Source organism: Haliaeetus leucocephalus, unplaced genomic scaffold (genome assembly GCF_000737465.1).
Source record: "Haliaeetus leucocephalus isolate CR32 unplaced genomic scaffold, Haliaeetus_leucocephalus-4.0 Scaffold439, whole genome shotgun sequence".
NCBI classification, from domain to species: Eukaryota; Metazoa; Chordata; class Aves; order Accipitriformes; family Accipitridae; genus Haliaeetus; species Haliaeetus leucocephalus.
In genome coordinates, this window is record NW_010972875.1 from 8,253,538 (window position 1) to 8,272,630 (window position 19,093).

At 39.3% G+C, this 19,093-nt stretch overlaps 1 protein-coding gene across 1 annotated transcript; it reads right to left on the minus strand.

Annotated features, from left to right (window-relative positions):
• Positions 1 to 38: 38 nt before the first annotated feature.
• On the minus strand, positions 39 to 17,522 carry NMU (neuromedin U). Its single transcript, XM_010574573.1, has 9 exons — positions 17,384 to 17,522; positions 13,958 to 14,016; positions 10,103 to 10,150; positions 9,942 to 10,001; positions 9,387 to 9,416; positions 9,230 to 9,280; positions 7,112 to 7,186; positions 1,361 to 1,414; positions 39 to 74 (listed from the first exon to the last, which is right to left on the minus strand). The coding sequence occupies exons 1-9, from the start codon at positions 17,520 to 17,522 to the stop codon at positions 39 to 41; spliced, it is 552 nt and encodes a 183-aa protein (XP_010572875.1).
• Between the last annotated feature and the right edge of the window lie 1,571 nt (positions 17,523 to 19,093).

The following is a 19,093-nucleotide window of genomic DNA, read 5'->3' on the forward strand; positions in this document are numbered from 1 at the left end:
TAAGTATAGATTGTGATTAAAAGCATTAAATAAATACCTCAGCGAAAATCCACTGATCTCCTTCCATTGCGTGGCTGAAAGACAAATATCCAATAAGCGCTCCATAAAATTCACCGGTTTCATTAACAAAGCCCCACCCAACTTGGTATGTATAGAAAGTGGGAAATTTCTCAGTTCTGTCAATGTGATCATCATTAAAGATAAACCTGAGACCAGTTATTTTTTAATGAATATCCCCCTCTGGAGGAGAATTATACAGTAAAAATTGCTGTATAGAGATTGAAGAATGAATTATGCGCATCTTGTGTTATTTTGTAAGGGAGAGAAAGCCACAAGAAGTCACTCTAAGAGACCATTATCCTTCATTCTTTTTGCATTTTCTTAAGATGTTCTTCCAGATTGTTGTTATTATTGCATTATAAGTGTTTGTTGTAAGTAACAAAGAAATATACGTCACTCAATGATTTTATTTTTAGACTGTTCTTTAATACGGGCAAAGAGTTTCTCCCTTTCCACCATGGTCATTTCAGAAATATTTTGTACTACAAAGGAACTTGATACAATGTCTAGTAAAGCTGATGAAAAATCTTTTGCTGAGCTTAATAAGAATTTGCTTTTCACTCTGGCACCATGAATGCATAGATGTTAATATTACCCATAACTGGCCTGTCATAAGAATTGTAAAGATGCAATCCTGATACACAAGAAATACAACTGTACAAACTTGACTTCTTTTCATTAGCCACTTTCTTATTTAAATAGAAAAACAGATTAACCAAAATCAAGAGAATTATTATTAAGTTTGATGTGCCATCTTTAACTTGCTCAATTTTGCAAAAATGGAGTAAAAAACTCTATGGCATCAAAGATTAACAGAGGAGTTTCATTCACATGAGAATTTCTGTATCTAGTTTCTAATCTCACTGGTCAAAACACAAGGAAAATAGGAAGGTCAGGCCCAGCAGCTGTTTTGATATGGTGTGTAAGCATGGTATTGTATTTATATCACATGCAAATGTACCATATTGAGCAATGCTTTGGAAGGATTGTCCAAGATGGCATATTTTCTAGAACTTTCTCTGAGAATTATATGTATAATAACCAATTACTTATTAAGACACAGCATGGTATCATGTATACACAAACATTAAGATGTGTACAAAACTTCCTACTACGCTTTTATTTTAATCCAAGAAAATGTCTGGAGCAGATCTTGAGTAGTCCTATACAGTAGGATGCTCTCGATTGAAACAAGTTTCCTCAGTCACCATACTTCTTACTGTAATTTACTGTTTTTTTCTACTTTTTGTTTTGTAACACTCATCACAAAATGAAAAGAAAAAAGTCAAACAAACCATACCCTGTAGAAAAAGTAGCCTCTGCTTTGAATCCCTCCAGGTCCTTGAAGTTCTTCCTGAAAAAAAGTATTTTAAATCATATCTACTCTTTTAAGTGAATCCGTATAGAGAGGTTGTTTATGTACATATTAAAAGTATTTCTTCAGTACTGCTATACAGTCTTGCCCCTTAAGGCATGCTTTATGTATATTTCTCCGTGTCAGTGACAAGAAGTTCATGTTGTCATCTAGGAATAGCAGAAAACACATGAATGAGGGCCAAATTCCACTTCAAGTTTTGACTCAGTTCAGACTGCTTTTTTTTTTTTTTTTTACGATCGTACTAGTAATGATGAGCAGCCTTTGCTTTCGAGCTTCCAGGTTTCATTACCCAGACACAACCAGAGTGTCTTCATGGTAGCAGAGTCTCTACGGACAAAGTAGAGTTGGTCTCTTTGCACCTTGCAGAAGGACAACAATGCCAAGCTTAAAAAACACAAATACTTGGGCTCCAGCCCAGGAATGAGATCCCAGACTGTTCCCAGAGGTTTATCATAATCACCCCTCTCAGATTAACTCCCAAAGAAAAGACCAGTGCCTATGATATTCTATCCTGTCCATGCTGCACATATTGAGAAACAACTTTCTACTAATCTGTACAGCAAGGGAGGGGAAACTAACGATGAAGAAAATAGAAATTCCATTTAAATGTAACAAGTACAATGCTTGAAGTATCCAGCTGCTTTAATGAGACCTTTATGATTGGAGAACACATAAATTTAATGACAGTATTTTCATTGCTTTTGTTGATAGCAGATATATGAAGTGTCTGTCCTACAGGTGTAGAGACAGGCCAATTGAGAAACAAAATAGTTTAAATCTTGTGTTTAGCAGAAAATAAAATTTTGATGGAATTTATTTAGCAGTGATGGTATTTCTCAACTAAAAACTGAGGTCATGTGATCTCTTGGGCTATGATCATAACCAGAGTTGTCAGAGAAAACAATCATTCCATGCTTTATTCTAATGCTGTAAGAATTGTATAAAACAGGATGGCTCCCATAATTTCCAAACACAGGAGCAGCTTCAATCCAAGGAAGCTTTCGAGTCTTGCTTTTAATTCTGACTTCAGTTCATCAGGTATACCGTGATACCCAGTTTCTTTGCTGTAGGTAAAACATGTATGATTTTTATTCCTATTGTCCACTTGATTCTAGCATTACCTGGGTTTGAAATACCCATCTCAGATCTTCCATCCATTCAATACTATAGGTTTTTTTAATTTGAAAAGGCTAAAAATTTGCCCATTAGTAGAATTTTGTACATTGCCATTGGACTGTTTAACACTATTTATATTTCATTATTTTTCTGGTTTTTCTATTCAATGTGTGAACAAACATAACAGAAACAAACCAGGCAGCTGTTGCAAGTTAAGGAAATTGACCTAGAACATGAAAGGAGTCAAGAGTACAATTACTAATATGGAATTATGATTTATTTTATGGACTTTTAACATATTAATACATCATTCTCTACTTAGAACCAGACACCTCTTAAAGAAGATTACATAGTTTCCTGGTTTGATTTCATGTCAGGAAGCTGATATTAGAAAACAACTGAAGCTAAAATCTGTCTTCATTTTAACACTTGCCTTGTAACTTCCAAGGCTTTGGACATGTAAAAAAAACCCTGATACGTTCTGTAGTGTACATGCATGTATATTCACAAACCTACATGTATATATGTATACAGAAACACATGTATTCCTGAAGAAGTATTTTCTCTGTGTTTATTTAGAGTTTAATGCCCGCCCTCTAAAATTTATCTTGTTCAATCTCTTTGACTGTGTCTTCTGTCTTAGATCATATTATATCAGTCAAGATGGAGCTCAAGAGGAATCAAATTCATGACAAAATCTGGTGTCAGTCCAAACTGGGAAGAAAGAATAAATTTAAGATAGCATGTTCCTCCTTCACCTATCCACCTTTTCAATTCCTTCTCTGGTCGGGGAGAGAGGTGGGTGTGTTTGCGTATAGCAGGTTCTGGTTTTCTTCCCAGTATGAGGAGGAAAAAAATCAGCAGCAAGCTAACCCTTCCTGGAGCACAGTTGGTGACAGCAGAGTCAGGTAGTCCAACTGAAGGTGGGCAGTGCACAGGAACACTGGGGCTTCTGCTGCATGGGGGAATCAGAGTTCCTCTGCACTTCTCAGGCAGGGTTGCTCCCATCCTCTCCTGGCTTTAAAGTTTACCTATGCCATTTCCCCATTGGCCCATCTGGTAGGGTCTCTGGGAAAGATAGGTTTATAGCTTTCTCACAGTCAGGGAATAATTGTAATCCTTTTATTATTGATGACAGATAATTTCAGTATTTTCTTAATTTTCTTATAAACTGCTATGACCCTCAGCAATAATATTTAGAGAGGATTTTAATCTCTTATACTAAAAGACACCAAAATCTGCCATGTAAATAAATATGATAAGCATAATATGGATGAATTTCAAAGATTTATTATGACATTAAAATAGATAAGGTGCATACAAAAATACCAAAACTAAAAGAGTATGCAGACAAAATTGATTCCAGAAGATGCTAGCATTTCATAAATGTCTGGCGTTTATGTACTGCATATCGGTAAATAACACCTTTAAAAAGGTGACTGGTATTCACAGCAGGAATTGACAAGAGGAAATCAAAAAAGTTGCTTTATATAAAATGCAATTCAATTTAGAGCTGTTTTCATTGTTTCCTTAGATTTTCTACTGGGTTTATGAATATTTTTAAATGGCTATATTCTGTAAGTGTTGGCCATGCCATTACTTCTCTTGGCTTCAGCCTTACAGAAGAAAATGTATTCAAGTGCATATTTAATATTACACATTTTACTTGGGATTTAATGAGCTCTTCACTTTGTAGGCCTGAATGCCAAATGATAAAATATTCCAAAATAAATAATCATTTATTTAAAACATATAGGGAAAAATCAAAGCTGCTTAAAACCATTAATGACTATTTTACATAATGGTCTGGATGAAGCCTTCAGCTCTGAAGGTCTCAAGGATGTGCTTGCCAGAAGCTGGAGAGTATATACCAGAGGAGTGATCACTCCACACTTCCCCTGGTCCTTCCACCTTTTTTGTGTCTATGCACAGCAGGACACTGTTAGACACAGGGTACAGGACTGATGAAAATATAGTCTGAACTAGTGTGGCTTTTGTTAATACACCTTCTTTCTTAAAAATTGTTACTATGATATGAATGTGACCGTTCTATATTCCATTCCTCTTCGAACAAACCCTAGTTAGACTACCATCCTTGTTCTGTTTAAGGATTGATGAAGTTACTGCACCACCTACTGTAACCTAATCCAATTATCCATGAGAGCACTGACTAATCTAGAAGATTCCTGTACTGGTAGTTCACAAAATATGGGTTACTGTTACTCAACACAGGAGTTGAAAGTGCCACAAATTCTGCATTCAAACTTTTAGCTGGAACTACAATTCTTATGTAGCAAAGAGCCTAGCACTAAGCATGTGAACAGTCCCACTGAAATAATTACCTCAGTTATGCATGTGCTTATGTATTTAGCTGGGTTAACATATAAGTGTAACATCATGATTGCAAATTAAAGACTGTTAGTTATCAGCGCAGAATAGTTGGAATTCTAACTGTTGCTATTTCCATGTACTACTAGTTATGAGTACAATCAGGTGCCTTACAAAAAGAAGCTTGATAAAATGTTTGCCTTTTGCCACAAAGTTATATCTGCCTGCTCTGGGCTTATTCGCAAACACTATAGCAATTTTTTTTGTCTGTTTTTTTAATTCCTTTTGGAAGAAATATTTCCAAACACTATCCTAAAAAAAGGACTTTTTATATCAGATAGCTAGTATAATTGTTCATTTTTTTCTAAGGAATTGTAGAGTATGGACTTTGATTTCTTTGATGTAAAAAGTAAGTCTTTGTCACATGATGGCTTGACAGCTCTTGAAGAGAAACAATTTATTACATTTCATTTGTGAGTTCTTATAAGTATAGTGACTTTCTAAATATATATAAAGACACATGATCTGACTGATATACTCTGTAGAGATTAGTATTATTATTACTTGGAAAAATATCCTTGTAGTAGTTTCTTTTTTGAGCCCACTAAAAATAAAACTGCCATGAAGCAGTTGAAATATGTTGGAATATGCCACATATACTACAAATTTTAGGTTATTATTTGTTAATTAACGTATTCTATTTCCATTAATTATGCCATCAACCTCAATGAAAGTAAGTTCAGGATAATAAAGTATTCTAACAAAAGGAATTTATTGACTTTAAAAGGTAGGGTTTTTTTCACTTACAGCAGTTTTGTGTTCTTGTGTTTATGCTTTCCTTCCCATTCTTTGTCTTAGTTGACATGTACATTCATTTAAAAGCACAAAGAGCAATTCCAAGCATATTCTTTGCCAGTATATAGGTCCAATAGCATAAATACAGTTCACATCAATGTCATCATAGAAGGTATATTTTACCCTGTATTTTCCTTTCAGATGTGTAGTGAGTTAAAATTTTCATAACAATTTTAGTCCATGAGAAGACATACCAACTCTTTAAATTCTTATATGTGGCTAGGTTCTGTTGCCAGATAAGAAAAATGTGATTTAGGGCATATAGTTGGGATTATGCAGTGATCCAAAGAGAGGGGTAGATAGTATTACCAACCACAACCATGACTAGATGAAAGCTGACATACATAATCACAGGATTAAGAGTTCACTGAAAATTTGGGAGTTAGCAACACAGTCTTTACCTGGATTAATAAAGGAAAAGTCCTACTTATGAGGATGTCACTATCTGAGTTATAAATACCACATTCATACACCTAATTTAATTTGTGTATCAGTGAATATAAGGAATCATATCAATGAACACAAGGAATAACAAGCTGAATTCAATGTAAAACAGGAAGAATCTAGGTGTTGGATTTTGGTATATTTTATTATATAGGAATCTTCAATATTCTTATAGAGAAAAATTCTTATATATCTGACTGCATTTTTCTCTTCTCTCCATAGCTGCATTAAAGAGATGGACATTAATAGCCATCTGCTTTTCGATTTTTGAAATTCGAAATTGCATTTGCAGCAAATATACCCAAATTTTATGACATCTTGGAAACAATGGGGCTATTTCTCTCTATGTGAAACTTTTGTTCTAAAACACACTACTATTCTATGGAAAATTAGTTCCATAGGGAACTTTCTTATCTGCACCTTAAGTTAAACAGTAAAATTGCCTACAAATTATGTGGAAATCCTTAGTGCTGTAAGTCATAAATAATACATATTTAAGGAGTAGACATGGTTTGAATTCCAAACAGGGGGAAAAAAAAAAAAAAAAGAACCCCCATAGAAAATATAACTCAACCGCAATATAATGGTACAGATAAATTTGAAAGTTGGGGTGTTTTGTTTGGGTTTTTTTTTTTTATAAAAGAACTAACAGATCCATTTTGATACATAGGCTCTGTGTTCTACATCTGTTCTGTGTTAAGCATATATTACTTCAGTGTTTTTTGTTTTAAATGTTAAATATAAGCAGGATTATTTTTCACTAATTAAAGAATGGAAAAACCTCACATTTCTAATGCAAATACACTAGTGTGATATTAAATCATGAAAATAAAAATGTTATGAGCACAAAGGTCTACAAGGACATTTTTAGAAGAGCTAATGAATCACAAAGTGTGAGAATGCAAGCATGCAGAGTTTAAGATTACATACGTCCACTTTGTATCTCTTCAGTCTTCTCTCATTAAGCTGGGGAACGAGTTGCAGCAAAGGATGCAGGACAGACGACTGAGAGGACACGAACACAGACACATGAGCAACAATGAAATTCGGGTCTTATGATGCAAAAAAAGTCTCTTCCCACAGTATTGGCTTATGGACCAAACATACACCAAAAAAGAACTGAAGTTGTTAATTGAGAAACTCATTTTTTGAGCATTCTGACTTGACAACAAACAGGTACCAACATTTATATTTACACTATGAATGTGACTCACAGAGTGATGGAGGGAAAAGCTATGTGTCCTCACCTTTACTCATTGAACGTTCAGAACTGTTTACAGACCTCTTGCCTGGACAATGGCAGTTATTCCGACTTTGGTCTGCCTCTGTGAGTGGTACAGAGAAATACACTACTCCTACTAACATTTCTATGATTATCTACTATGGAAGTTAGCAGCTTCAATCTCTGTTGTACTGAGAAGTTAATTTTACTTCAAAATAACTTAAATTGAAGCAAGAAAAATGATTTTTTTTACTAGAAAACAGTTTGCAGGAGGGATCCATTCTCAAGCAAAATTTGTAACCATGGCACTGGTCACTCTAACTAAAAGAGAAGTTCAAATCCTGAAATTCCTTGTGTTCAACAAGACTTTATGCTTGCAGACAGCCTGGTTAAGCACAGTGCCATGCTGTGCAGCATAGGTGGCCCCATGGCAAACCACAACCACGTGGGCTTGTGGAAAGAGGTCCATAGTGAGAAAAAGTAGAAAACCCATGTTCTGTCAACCAATTTCAACCTTCAACTCATGTAAACATAATTTTAAAAAGAATGCATTTTTTATACAATACTTCTTAGAAAAGAGATACAACAAAGAGAAATATAATTTATGAAATAACTAGAGTTACCAAAGTGATAATGTATTTAAAAGGTAAAATGAACTTGCCTACTTGGAGCCAGCTTTTCACTGTCTGCCTAAGGTAGGCAATGTGGCATCACAATAGCTAAAAATGTAGAGGTCTGATGTGTAGCAGAGGAGTTAAAGGGCATCCCAGCTGGCCACTTGGGCTCTGCCTTGCAGTTGGTAGAGAGAGGTTAATAAAGCCAAAGAATGATGGATCTCACCTAAGTTAGTATCTCTGAGAACTGGGCTATAAAACAGTCACCTGAACAGCTAAACCAGAAGTGAGAAAGCAGTAATCCCTGTGGGCAGGCAGGGGCAGAGGTATTCAGGTTGGGGGTGAAGGGGGATGCAGTACCCTCTTAAGCAGGAGCAGCAGCAGAAATAGCTCATTTCACTGTGCCCTTGTTACCATTAAAGCTCCAGAGCAGCTCTATCATGAAAATACTGACCCAAATATCAGCAATATCACTTTCTAAGAAATACACCACATAGTTCTGAAGAAATATAAAGAACAAGGAAAAAATGGACATTAACGTATAAGAATGATTGTTAAGAAATGAGAAAACTTGAATATTTTTAACTTTCTCAAAATCCTATGGTGCACAGAAAAAACACATAGATGCACAGAAATAACAGATTATGTTTGCACTTTAAAAGCAAGAATGGATCACATGTAGTTTATTTGTTGGTTTATGAAAATATTTTTATAGCAACAATACTAGGATATTTTTTAAATAATACTTTTCATTTAAAATATAATCCAAAGACTGAGTGAGACTTAAGTACTATTTTGCCTGATGCATATTTATGACACACACAAATAAATACATACAATTTAATTAATAATTAATAAAAATTCTTTAAGAGTTCTTAAAATTTATGGTCATATTCTCAGCTTCTATAAATCCGCATTGTTTCACTGCATATGTTATGTTCCAGTACCAGAAAAAAAGCATTTGTTATTCTTAAATGTTGAAACAACAAGATTAAGATGCAGGTGGGATTTCATGAATATTTGGTTGGGTTTTTTCACACCCATACAGTATTGACGGTCTCCCATGTTATTAAAACACATTCTATACCTTAAACATGAAACTCCCAGTTCTGAGCTTGCTATATAGCTGGAGAGACTACTGCAAACAGGAACATTACCTTGGTTTTATGTATAGGCACACAGGTACTCACAAGGAGGTGCTATGCCACTTACCACGATGTCCGAGTTGCCTGAGTCATGAGTCTTAGAATAATGAAATAAGAACTGTTCAAAAAAATTAAAAGTGGGGTTTTACTACAAAACAGGGCAAGGGTGTTATGATTTTCTTGACAATTTTAGTGTGATCATAAAACATACATAGAAATCTTACCCTTTTGTTGTTGTCTTTTTCATCTAAACCCTGTAGGAATAATAATTGGTAGAGAAGCTTTTATTTGTTAAAAAAAAAGAGCAATGGGCAATTTTGATTACATTATAAACTTTTCAGTACTGGATTAGAATATCATCCCTCCTTGACAGTTCTATTACATGTCTTTGCTTATCAATGTAACCACTCTTTTCAAATTCTGTAGAGAGTATTGATTACTCTCCAGTAGAAGACTCAATGGGTTTAGCGGATGTTCCTTTGCATATCCTTAAGGTCTCCTTAGTAAATTTCTTTCTCCGTTGAGAGCTTATAATTTTTTTAATCTAGAGCAATAAAAACACCTGAAACCTTGTATCCAGCCTGGAGATTATTGTCCAAACATTGGAGTCTCCCCATTATCTTTAATAGGTGTTGGATTAGGACACATAGCATTTCAGCGTAAGAACTGGTAGCATTAGTTCCAGCACCAAGTGACACTTCACATACTGGGTCCTCAGAATTCTTTGTAGACACTGGCACACTGAGAGATCAAGCTAAGTAGTCTTTTGTGTGTGTTACCTGTGGTTTCTGGAGAAATCCCATGACGAAAAAACAAAGTTCTTCCAGTGCACTGGATGCCTAATGCAAAGAAAACATGAATTCAGGTATCACACTTCCAATCCTACTACATATAACAAATAGTATCAAAATAATAAAGTAAAGTAACCTGTCTGACTCACCTGAGGCTGAGAATCTCTGGACAGGTAGGCAGAACATGCATCGTCTATCTGTAAAAGTTCACACAGTCCTTTTTTAAGAAGTCAGATTAATAAAAACAAATGAAATATGTATATTTTCAGAAACAGTTCAGTGCAGCTAAAGGCATGGCAAGCTTGCCCACCGTAAGGAATCCTTATAGGTACATTCATGAAATATTTTGCATTCAAGGGGGAAAAAAGCCCTTAACCATATTAAAAAAAAATATACTTGCTTGATCTGATCAAACACATACATATCTGTGTCCTTTATTCTCTTAGCTGCCTCATGCCCCTCCTATTTGTAACCTTTGCAGACTAAGTCATATTTTAAATTATGATTTTAAGCATCTAGGGTATGGACTATGAACTTAAATCTCTCCTGTGATATCTTTGGATTATACAAAACTGCAAAGAAAATGACAAAACCAAAGCAAGTGATTCAGTGAGCAGTCCTCAAATACAACCCTTCCAATTGGATTCCAGCACCCCTGCAGGTGTATGTCACATGCATCTCATGAGTGATTCTGATATGTGCCAGCACATCTTATGTATGCCAGTTACTTTCCGTGAGTCACCAAGCAGCCAATATCCGAGGTTTGCACTGATTTCTTTGGCAAACGAAGAACCTTACAGGATCTTGTTTAAAGGAGGCAGTTCCCAAATCACAGTGCTAGTAAGACATATATTCTATATATTTCAAGGGTTCTAAACTCAAAGAGGACTGTGGAAGAAGTCATTGCTGTTGAACTTAAACAAGTCAGCACAGAATGGAATGTTACACATGTAGACACAAAACAAACAAACAAACAAAAATAAATCTGCAAACCAAACAAAGAAGCCCCAATACCCATCAGCCATTTCTTCTGGATCAAAATAAATGTCCGTTTAGCTCTGCATCTTATCTCCAAAAATGGCCATATACTAGCACCCAGGGAAGAGCCTAAGAAGAGACCAGTGGTCTAATAAAACCCATGCTCTCCAACCAGAGTGGATTTCTGTGCTGTGAATTTGACCAATCTCTCTCTGAACCATTGTAAACTTTTAGCATCCACAATGTCCTGTGGTAAGGGTTTCCTAAACACTGTGTGAAATATCACTTCTGTTTGTCTTGTTCAGTCTTTTCAAAGCTAGCTTCATTCAGTGCTATCACAATCTTGTGTTGGAAGAAGTAATGAATGAGTGATTCCCACCCGTTGCCTCCCTACTGTTCCTGACCTTGTGTAGACAATTAATCACATCCTCCTTCTGTTGTCTCTTTTCCAGGATGAAAGAATCCCATAATACTGAATCTTTTTTAGTGGAGTTGTTAATCATGGAGGGAGAAGAAATGGAATAAGGGGTATTTGAATTCATGGAGGTAATATTATCAGTGCTGAAAGCTCAAAGGATACTGTAAGGATAAGAAAAGACTGCCAGTACTCCAACTGAAGATGCACAGTTTAATAATAATGAAAAAAGAGGCTTAACTTTTCATATATATCTTTAAAATTGTATCAATAGCAACGTGCATTGGTACGCACCATTTCTTCCACTGAATCTTTGATACTGTTTGTCTAGATGCCAAAAAGCTTTGCCAACCCTTTAGTTCATAGACTGCATAAAAAAAATGTGATTTTTAAATAAAGACTAGGCAATGCAATGAGTCTTATGATTTTAGTATAGGTAAAAAGCCCTAAACAACACTCCTTAGCAATGAAAACATTAAATGAAAAAAAGCAATAAACAAATAATGCATATCTGAGCACTTCAAAACAAGAGATGATTCATTTCTCTAGAGACAATCTATGAAAAAGCATTAGCAGAGATAGTGGGAAAGCTAATAGCTCATAGAATTCCCCTTTCAAATAGTTTTTGTTGGTAACACATCTTCCCCATTCTCTTTTCCCTTCACCTTGCAGTTTGTCTCTGGGTATATTAGTTCAGCTTCACTACTTTCAGAGCAAGAAAATGTAGGGGAGAAATCAGCAGTAAATAACAAAATAAGCTGAAGTCATCTCAGTAGCCTAAATTAAAACTTTGCTGTTTCTTCTTAAGGGTTTTTTTTGTTGGGTTTTGTTTGTTTGTTTATTTGCTTGTTTTGTAGTTGGAGGTCACTCTTAGAAAACTACCATAATTCGGTAGCAGGACAAGCCAGGGACTGCTTTGTGTTGGATGCAATGCAAGGCAAGGTCTCTCTCAGCTAAAACCTGCATGGACAAAGCAAAGGCTGAGGAAAAGCCACAGTTTCTGTTAATTTGTTTTTAAAAAAAAATAAAAATAAAAATTTAATAGTTTCTGTCATCCTTCATGCATCTTCTCAGTAATTTTCTCTCCAATCTCAGAAATGTGGCCTGAGGGTGGGAACTTGCGAGTTGTTTGTGCTTGGTTAAATAACATAAAGAAACAAAAGGATGTGAGAGACAAGTAAAGAAACACAATACTTAGTTAGTTTCCTGTATTTATAAACTCAGAATCATTCCTAGAAAATACCAGGTTAATTTAGAGGCAGGGCTTCTCCTGAATGATCCGCTAATAAAGTAACAAACAAAGAAGAACTGATTCTTTTCACTCTTAGAAACTCTGGTGGACTAGTATGATTCTGTAATCAGGTTGATTTAGGTTATATACCTATGCATCTAATTTGCTTTCCTTAGACCATCTCCAGTCCTGCATTATTCTTGTTATAACAGTAAGTTTTATATTGCTCATGTTACATAATTTTACATGGAATTTAGTATCTTATGTGTACTTTTTTGTTCACTGAAATCAATGGAAACTTTGCCTTTGCCTATACTTGGTGTAGAGACAAATCCTGTGTTACAACTAGCAAATCTCAACAATAAATGCAGAAATGTATAAAATAGCACTTTTCAATCCAGAATGTAAATAACTCCTTAAAGCTGTCAGGACCTTACTTCCCCAAAGACCACTTTTCCCCCAGGAGGCAAGTATCACCAGTGCTTGTTTAAGTGCCAGCCTAGAAATACGTTGGTGTTTGAGTCAACACTTCTGATATGAACTGAGGGGAGCTGACAGTAAGGGAAGTGTCTCCTGTAATGGCCACAGCAGGAAGAAAGTTACTCTCTGCATCTGTACCCCTGGTGAGTCACTTGTTTTCTGATGCTATCAGAAGCTACAAAATTAAATGTCAGAAGAATACTTGAAGGTTACAGCAACACCAGGGCAGGCAAGTTACAGGCTAAACTCTGTTATGCCCTGCCGCTCCATCTGTTCCAAAAGGGCAAGGAAGAGCCCATGTTAACACGTGTCACGTTCTAGAGTCAAAACAAATGTTCATTTCAAAGATGAGAGCGGAAGTTATGATAGCGATCAATAGCAAAACGTTAGAGGGACCAACTGACACAGTATATTATCCTTTACCTAGTAAAGTGAGAGGCTAGGATAGGATTAAATACAGTGTCCCAGCCCTGTGTACAGAACAGAAGAAGCAAGAGGTAAGACTGGCTGAGTTGAAGCAATTCCTGTGTATCATGCACAGACTATAAAACTACCAGACAGGACACTGTGTTGCTTCCAGGGACAGTGACTGCCTGGTCATTGGCAGTTGAATGACAACCGTTATCAAACGTAGCTCACCACTGAGCCAAGACAGGCTTCCCAGAAGGACATCTTAACACCCAGCCTCAACATCCTCCTGGAAATACTGTTCAGAAATTCTGAAAAATAAGATGTTTCACTTCTTTGCTGATGTCAGGATAGGAGATGTACAGGAGAAGCAGGACTGGAAGAAGAAGAACCTGAACTCCATGCAAGAGAAATACTGGAGAGTCAGGTGTGACTGTGGCAAGGATGGGCACAGAAGAAATGGGAGTATACCATATGGCAGGTGGTGCTTACCTCTTTCCACAGCTGCAAATCCTCATCTGCCTCGAGCGCTTGGGATGGCATCAGTGCACCTGGAAGCACAAACCACGCTTAGCAACGCTGTACAGCAAAGGTCATTTGTATAAGTATCTTGTGTCAGTGATTTAAATAAAAACTCTGAACATGATATGATACCTAGCACACTTACTAACTGCAAAGTCTGAGAGCTGGATGGTCCAAGGCAGTCCGCTGCCCTGGGCGTTGTGGGGTTTGTCCAGTAGTTTCTGCCTGCTCTATGTTAGCAACACAGCAGGAGGCTTCTTCCCAAGTTCACAGCAGATACAGACACTCACATCTCTTAGCAATAAACAGTGTGGAAGTTACTCAGGTTTCACTGAGGGTCAGGCTAGCATTAGTCTGTTCTCAGCGATAAGTAGCAGGCAAGAAAATTTGCATGGCAGCTCTTTAATACTAAGACCTGTTCAGGAAAACACATTCCAGCACCTACAACCTTGAGGTTTCTGAGAACTCAGGTCACCTCCAGCGCACTCATTCCAAGTTGAGAATTTGGATCCTACCTCTTGCTTTCCTGTATGTTACAATTCAAGAATTAAACGTGCTACATAACGTACGCTTGCATATGAATAATGCCCATGATATGAACATGGTGTTTTTGAGAAGGTGATAGACAGTACATGTGCAACTGGCTTTGTTTCCTCTGTTTGGTATATGTGATGTGGAAAATCTGAATCCCTTAGAAGATTAAATGTGTTACTAATTGCATAATGCTACAGTGATGCCATGCTTGGCTTGGGGGCAGCTCCTTTCTCCATCTCTGCCCACCCAGGCTGCAGATGTGGAAGTCACTGTCTCTGGGTCCCTCCGAACTCAGTGCCCTGAATACCCACCTTTCCACATTGTTATTTTATCTGGCAGTATACTTCTAATAGCAATGTACTATTGGAGTCTCTGTAAATAGTAGAAATGTGAGCATCGCTGAATTGTGAGTACACTAGACTCCACACAAGTGTATCAGTGAGGGGATGTGTTGTAACTCACCTGGGAGGGAGATTGGTGCTGGAGAGGGTGGTGGTTTATCTTTACAGTCCTAGCACTGCAGAAAACCCTACGAAGTCATCTAATTTATCCCCCTGCCCAACGTTGCTGCCCATGAGGCATGCCTAACCAGTTTATATACTGTGCTTAAAGACCTCAGATTAATAGAGATTTTTATACCCTCCCAGACAGTCTATAGTTACCTGTGGTCACATTTTTCTAAAGAATTGAACCAAATTAAACAAAAAAAGAGGTGAAGGTAGACTTAACTAGAATGGCCAGGTGAGTAGGGTACAAATGCCCATCCTCTCCATTTGTTTTACATGAACCATTAATAACAATAATTACAACATTAGTTAGTTCCAGACATTAAGGGGTGAATTTCAAAATCATATTACTGGCACAGGCTTAAGGTGCCTAATCATTCTGGATACTTGTTTTCCCAAAAAAAAGAATTAGAGGGGGTCTCAATTTCACACTGTGTAGAAGCGGGATATTTTTTAAATTTCTGAGATGTTCACGTAACAAAAAAACTGCTTTCCAAAGAAAAAGTTGCTTTTTTGGATGTTTGTTTTAGTTCAAGGAAAAACACCAAATAAATTAAAGGTGCTACCCTTCTCTTACTTTGTTTTCTATTCTTAAATTAGTATATTCAAATTGGAGTATTGCCTGGGACTGGTGTCCTGGTTGCAAAGGGTGAAACTGGGCAACATTTCAAATTAACACACCTTCCCCATTAAACCTTTGCCTGCCTGTCTCTGAATGCTGCTTCTGCCGTTGCCAAGGCTTTCCAGGGGGAGCAGAAGAAATCCAATAGCTGCTAAAGGTTAGGGCAGCAGGCAAGAAAGCCTGAATATTACAGCTTGCTGCCTTTTTTTTTTTTTTTTTTTTTTTTTTCCTGGAGCATAAACTTTTGGACAGAGGAGATGCAAGTATTTCACCACCTCCTAAGTTTCCTTAACCCTTCTCCACTTATTCACAAAAACCTTATTTCATGTGCAGTCCCATCCGTTTTGTGCTCACACCCAGGACTATGTTCCTCCCAGCACCTAGGGGTGTCCCTCCATACCCCATCCAGAACAGAGCTGCAGTCCCTACAGGACTTCATTCATTTACACACGTACACAACAGCACACACAGGGAAACAATGAGTTCGATTGCAATATATACAAAATAACCATAGGGGAGGGGGAGGGGAAAAAAAAAAGAAAAAAAAAAAAGAGTGCTGTTGAGGAAAACAGTCCTGGTGAAAAGGAACATGGAGGAGAAAATCCTCCTACAGAATTGACACTGTCTGTGACACGTTTGTTCTCTTGTCCTTCAATTCTGCCAACTTCTAAAAACTCAACTTCTTCCAAGGCAGTAGGATGCCAGATGCAGTTTCAGTCACTTTCCAACCTGGGATTCACTTCTTACATCTTCTCTTCCCTCCACTGCTCTCCCTACACAAGTTCCTGGCAATCATTTCTACGGGAACAATGATGAAATACTGTGTGCCATTGCCCTTCCTTGCCCCCCTTTTCCTTCCCTCCCCTCTTCCACATCTCCAGAATTTATTTTTAACAGAATACTAGGTATACTGTACTTACATTTCTTTCATTCTTGATATTAAAAAACCACAACAAATCAGAAAAAAAACTCTTGATGAAAGCAACTCACACATACATAATACAAACAAAACAGAAATCCTCCTTGCACAGCAACTTATTTTGTAATGTGACTTCACAAGGTATAAGCAGTTAATCTATCTGGAGTGGGAAACTAGAATAGAAAAAGAGAGTATGTTTTGTTAAAAAGCCCATTAGCTGTGCTTGTTTCACAAGCACGCCCTGCTACAAAAATAGCAACTTTCAGGTGTAAGACAACATTTCAAATTAAACCAAGGTAATCAAGCTCTACGCCTAAAGCAGCTCAGCAGCTCTACCCTTTCCCACTTAACGCCAGCCCCAGGGATTCCTCATGCAATAAATATCGCTTCAGGTTGGACTAAGTGGCTTCCAGAGGGTCCTAATTTTTCCTTCAATTCTGCGATACACCGCGTTTCTCTTTTCTTAGCTTTTAAATCCGAGTAAATTATGTTTAAAACGAAATCGCTTTTATCAAAAGCCACTTCCCCAAGCTGCTGGAGCGTAGTTTTGCCAGGACAGGGCAATCCTGCCGGGATACACGAAGCAGCCCCCCCCAGAACGGAGCCCCGAAACCGTGCCCAGCAGCTGCAACCTCCAGCGCACCCCTGCCTCTCCGACCCCAGCCGCGCCGCCCACCCCGGCCCCGCTTTGCCGCCCCCCCGCGAGGCTGGCAGGCTGCTGGGGTCACCCCCCTCCCCCCCAAAAAAAAAAAAAAAAAATAAAAAATCGCAGAGCTGGCAGTGCAGGAAGGGGTTGCGAGGGGGATGCTCCTCACCTTTGGAAGCAGACACCGAGGAGGCGAGGAGGAGGAGGAGGAGGAGCGGGGACCCCGGCAGAGCCGCGCCGTGCCCTGCCTTCCTCCGGCCGCGCTGGCGGGGGGCCGCGGGGGGCTGCTGGTGGCAGAGGTTTCCCATGCCGGCGGCGTCCCCTGCGCTGCCTCCCTGCCAGCCGCTCTTCTGGGCACGGCCCCGCTCCCTGCCCAAACTTTTTAAATCTCCCTGACACGTGGACGAGCATCGGCTCGCCTGGGGGAGGGCGCGTCGGCCGCCCTGCCCCCCCGGCCCGCTCCCCCCCCGCCCCCCCCGGGCCAGACCCTGCCCAGGCCGGGCAGCTGCCGACTCGGCCCCGGGGGGCAGATCCCCTCGTGAGCCTTGCTGGGGCGGTGGGTGCCCCTGCTTGGCGTGGAGGCGAGGGGCTGGGCGGGCTCCAGGGCCCTTAGTAAACCCCCTCTGTAGGAAAAACCCGTGTTTTCAAAGCCGCCCTGAGCCCTGCTAGCAGCCGGGATGGCTGGAGCGAAAGCTGCTGCTGCTGCTGCTCCTGCTCCCTCGCCGGGCTCGGCCGTTCGGAGTGATGAAACGGGGGTGGCAAAGGGGAGCGTTCAGACACGGTCCCAGCCCGCTGTGGAGGGGAGAAGAGGCAGGGTTTAAAACGGGGAAATCTCACGCAGATTTGGCCCCCAACTAGCTGAACCTGGGAGTTAAAACATGCTGAGCTTGCGTGTGGGAGAAGGCGTCGGTGGGTGGGATGTGGGGCTCTGAGGATGTGCACCCCTCTGCCCTGGGACCCGCCGATCGCTGACTTTTCTGAAGGACCCCCCGCTGCAGGTGTCACCGACATGGGGACACGAACTCCTTGACGCCAATGTAGTATTAAGAAGCAGGCATTCTTTATTGCGGTGCGGATGTTCGGGGGACTGTTCCGCCTATCGTGCATACCGTATGTTGCATCAATCAAAGCTTATATTACCCCGTTACATACATATGCATTAAACTTCCCAGAATGATTATACATATTCAGTCTATTACCTGGAACTAATTATCATGTTTCATAGTCATTATGCAGGCGGCCTGGGTCTCCGAGGGGCGTCCCTGGGGGTCTTTAGTCGTCTCTGGTGGTCCCCAGTGGCTGTGAAAAGGGCACCTCTTCGTGTCCTTCCCGAGAACTCTGGGTTCCTCCTTTCCAGACATGGTCACGAGTTGGCCCATCAACCATTTGGTCTCAGATTGTTACAAAAGTTGTCAGTTTCAGCTGATTTTTCGGTGTTTATCTAGACATAAGCATTCTTTAGTTCTTAAATACACACACACAAAATGCCGCAATATGAAACAGAACTCTGTCATTTGGTGATTAAAATCCTAATACTGTGCTTAGCAAGGCATTCTACTTAAAATACAGCTGCAGACCTTGTTCCCAGGTGCTATTTATGCCTGTAGGTAGCCAAGGCAACTACTTTATAAGATATTCAAAAGCACACAGACCCCAAACCTGTACAGCCACTTGGACAGCTTGGTCCCAGCCACCCCTGAACACAGCACGCCCTGGCTTACCAGACCTGCTACCCAGTCTGCCAGTGCCTCCCACTGCCTGAGCCAACAGATCATGCCCACTCCCAGCAGGATGCTCAGGCTGGTGCTGACCCGCTCCTCACACCCAGCCCAGCAGCAGGGTCTGGCTTCCTCCGAAGGCGCGTGTCTGACTCTCTGCT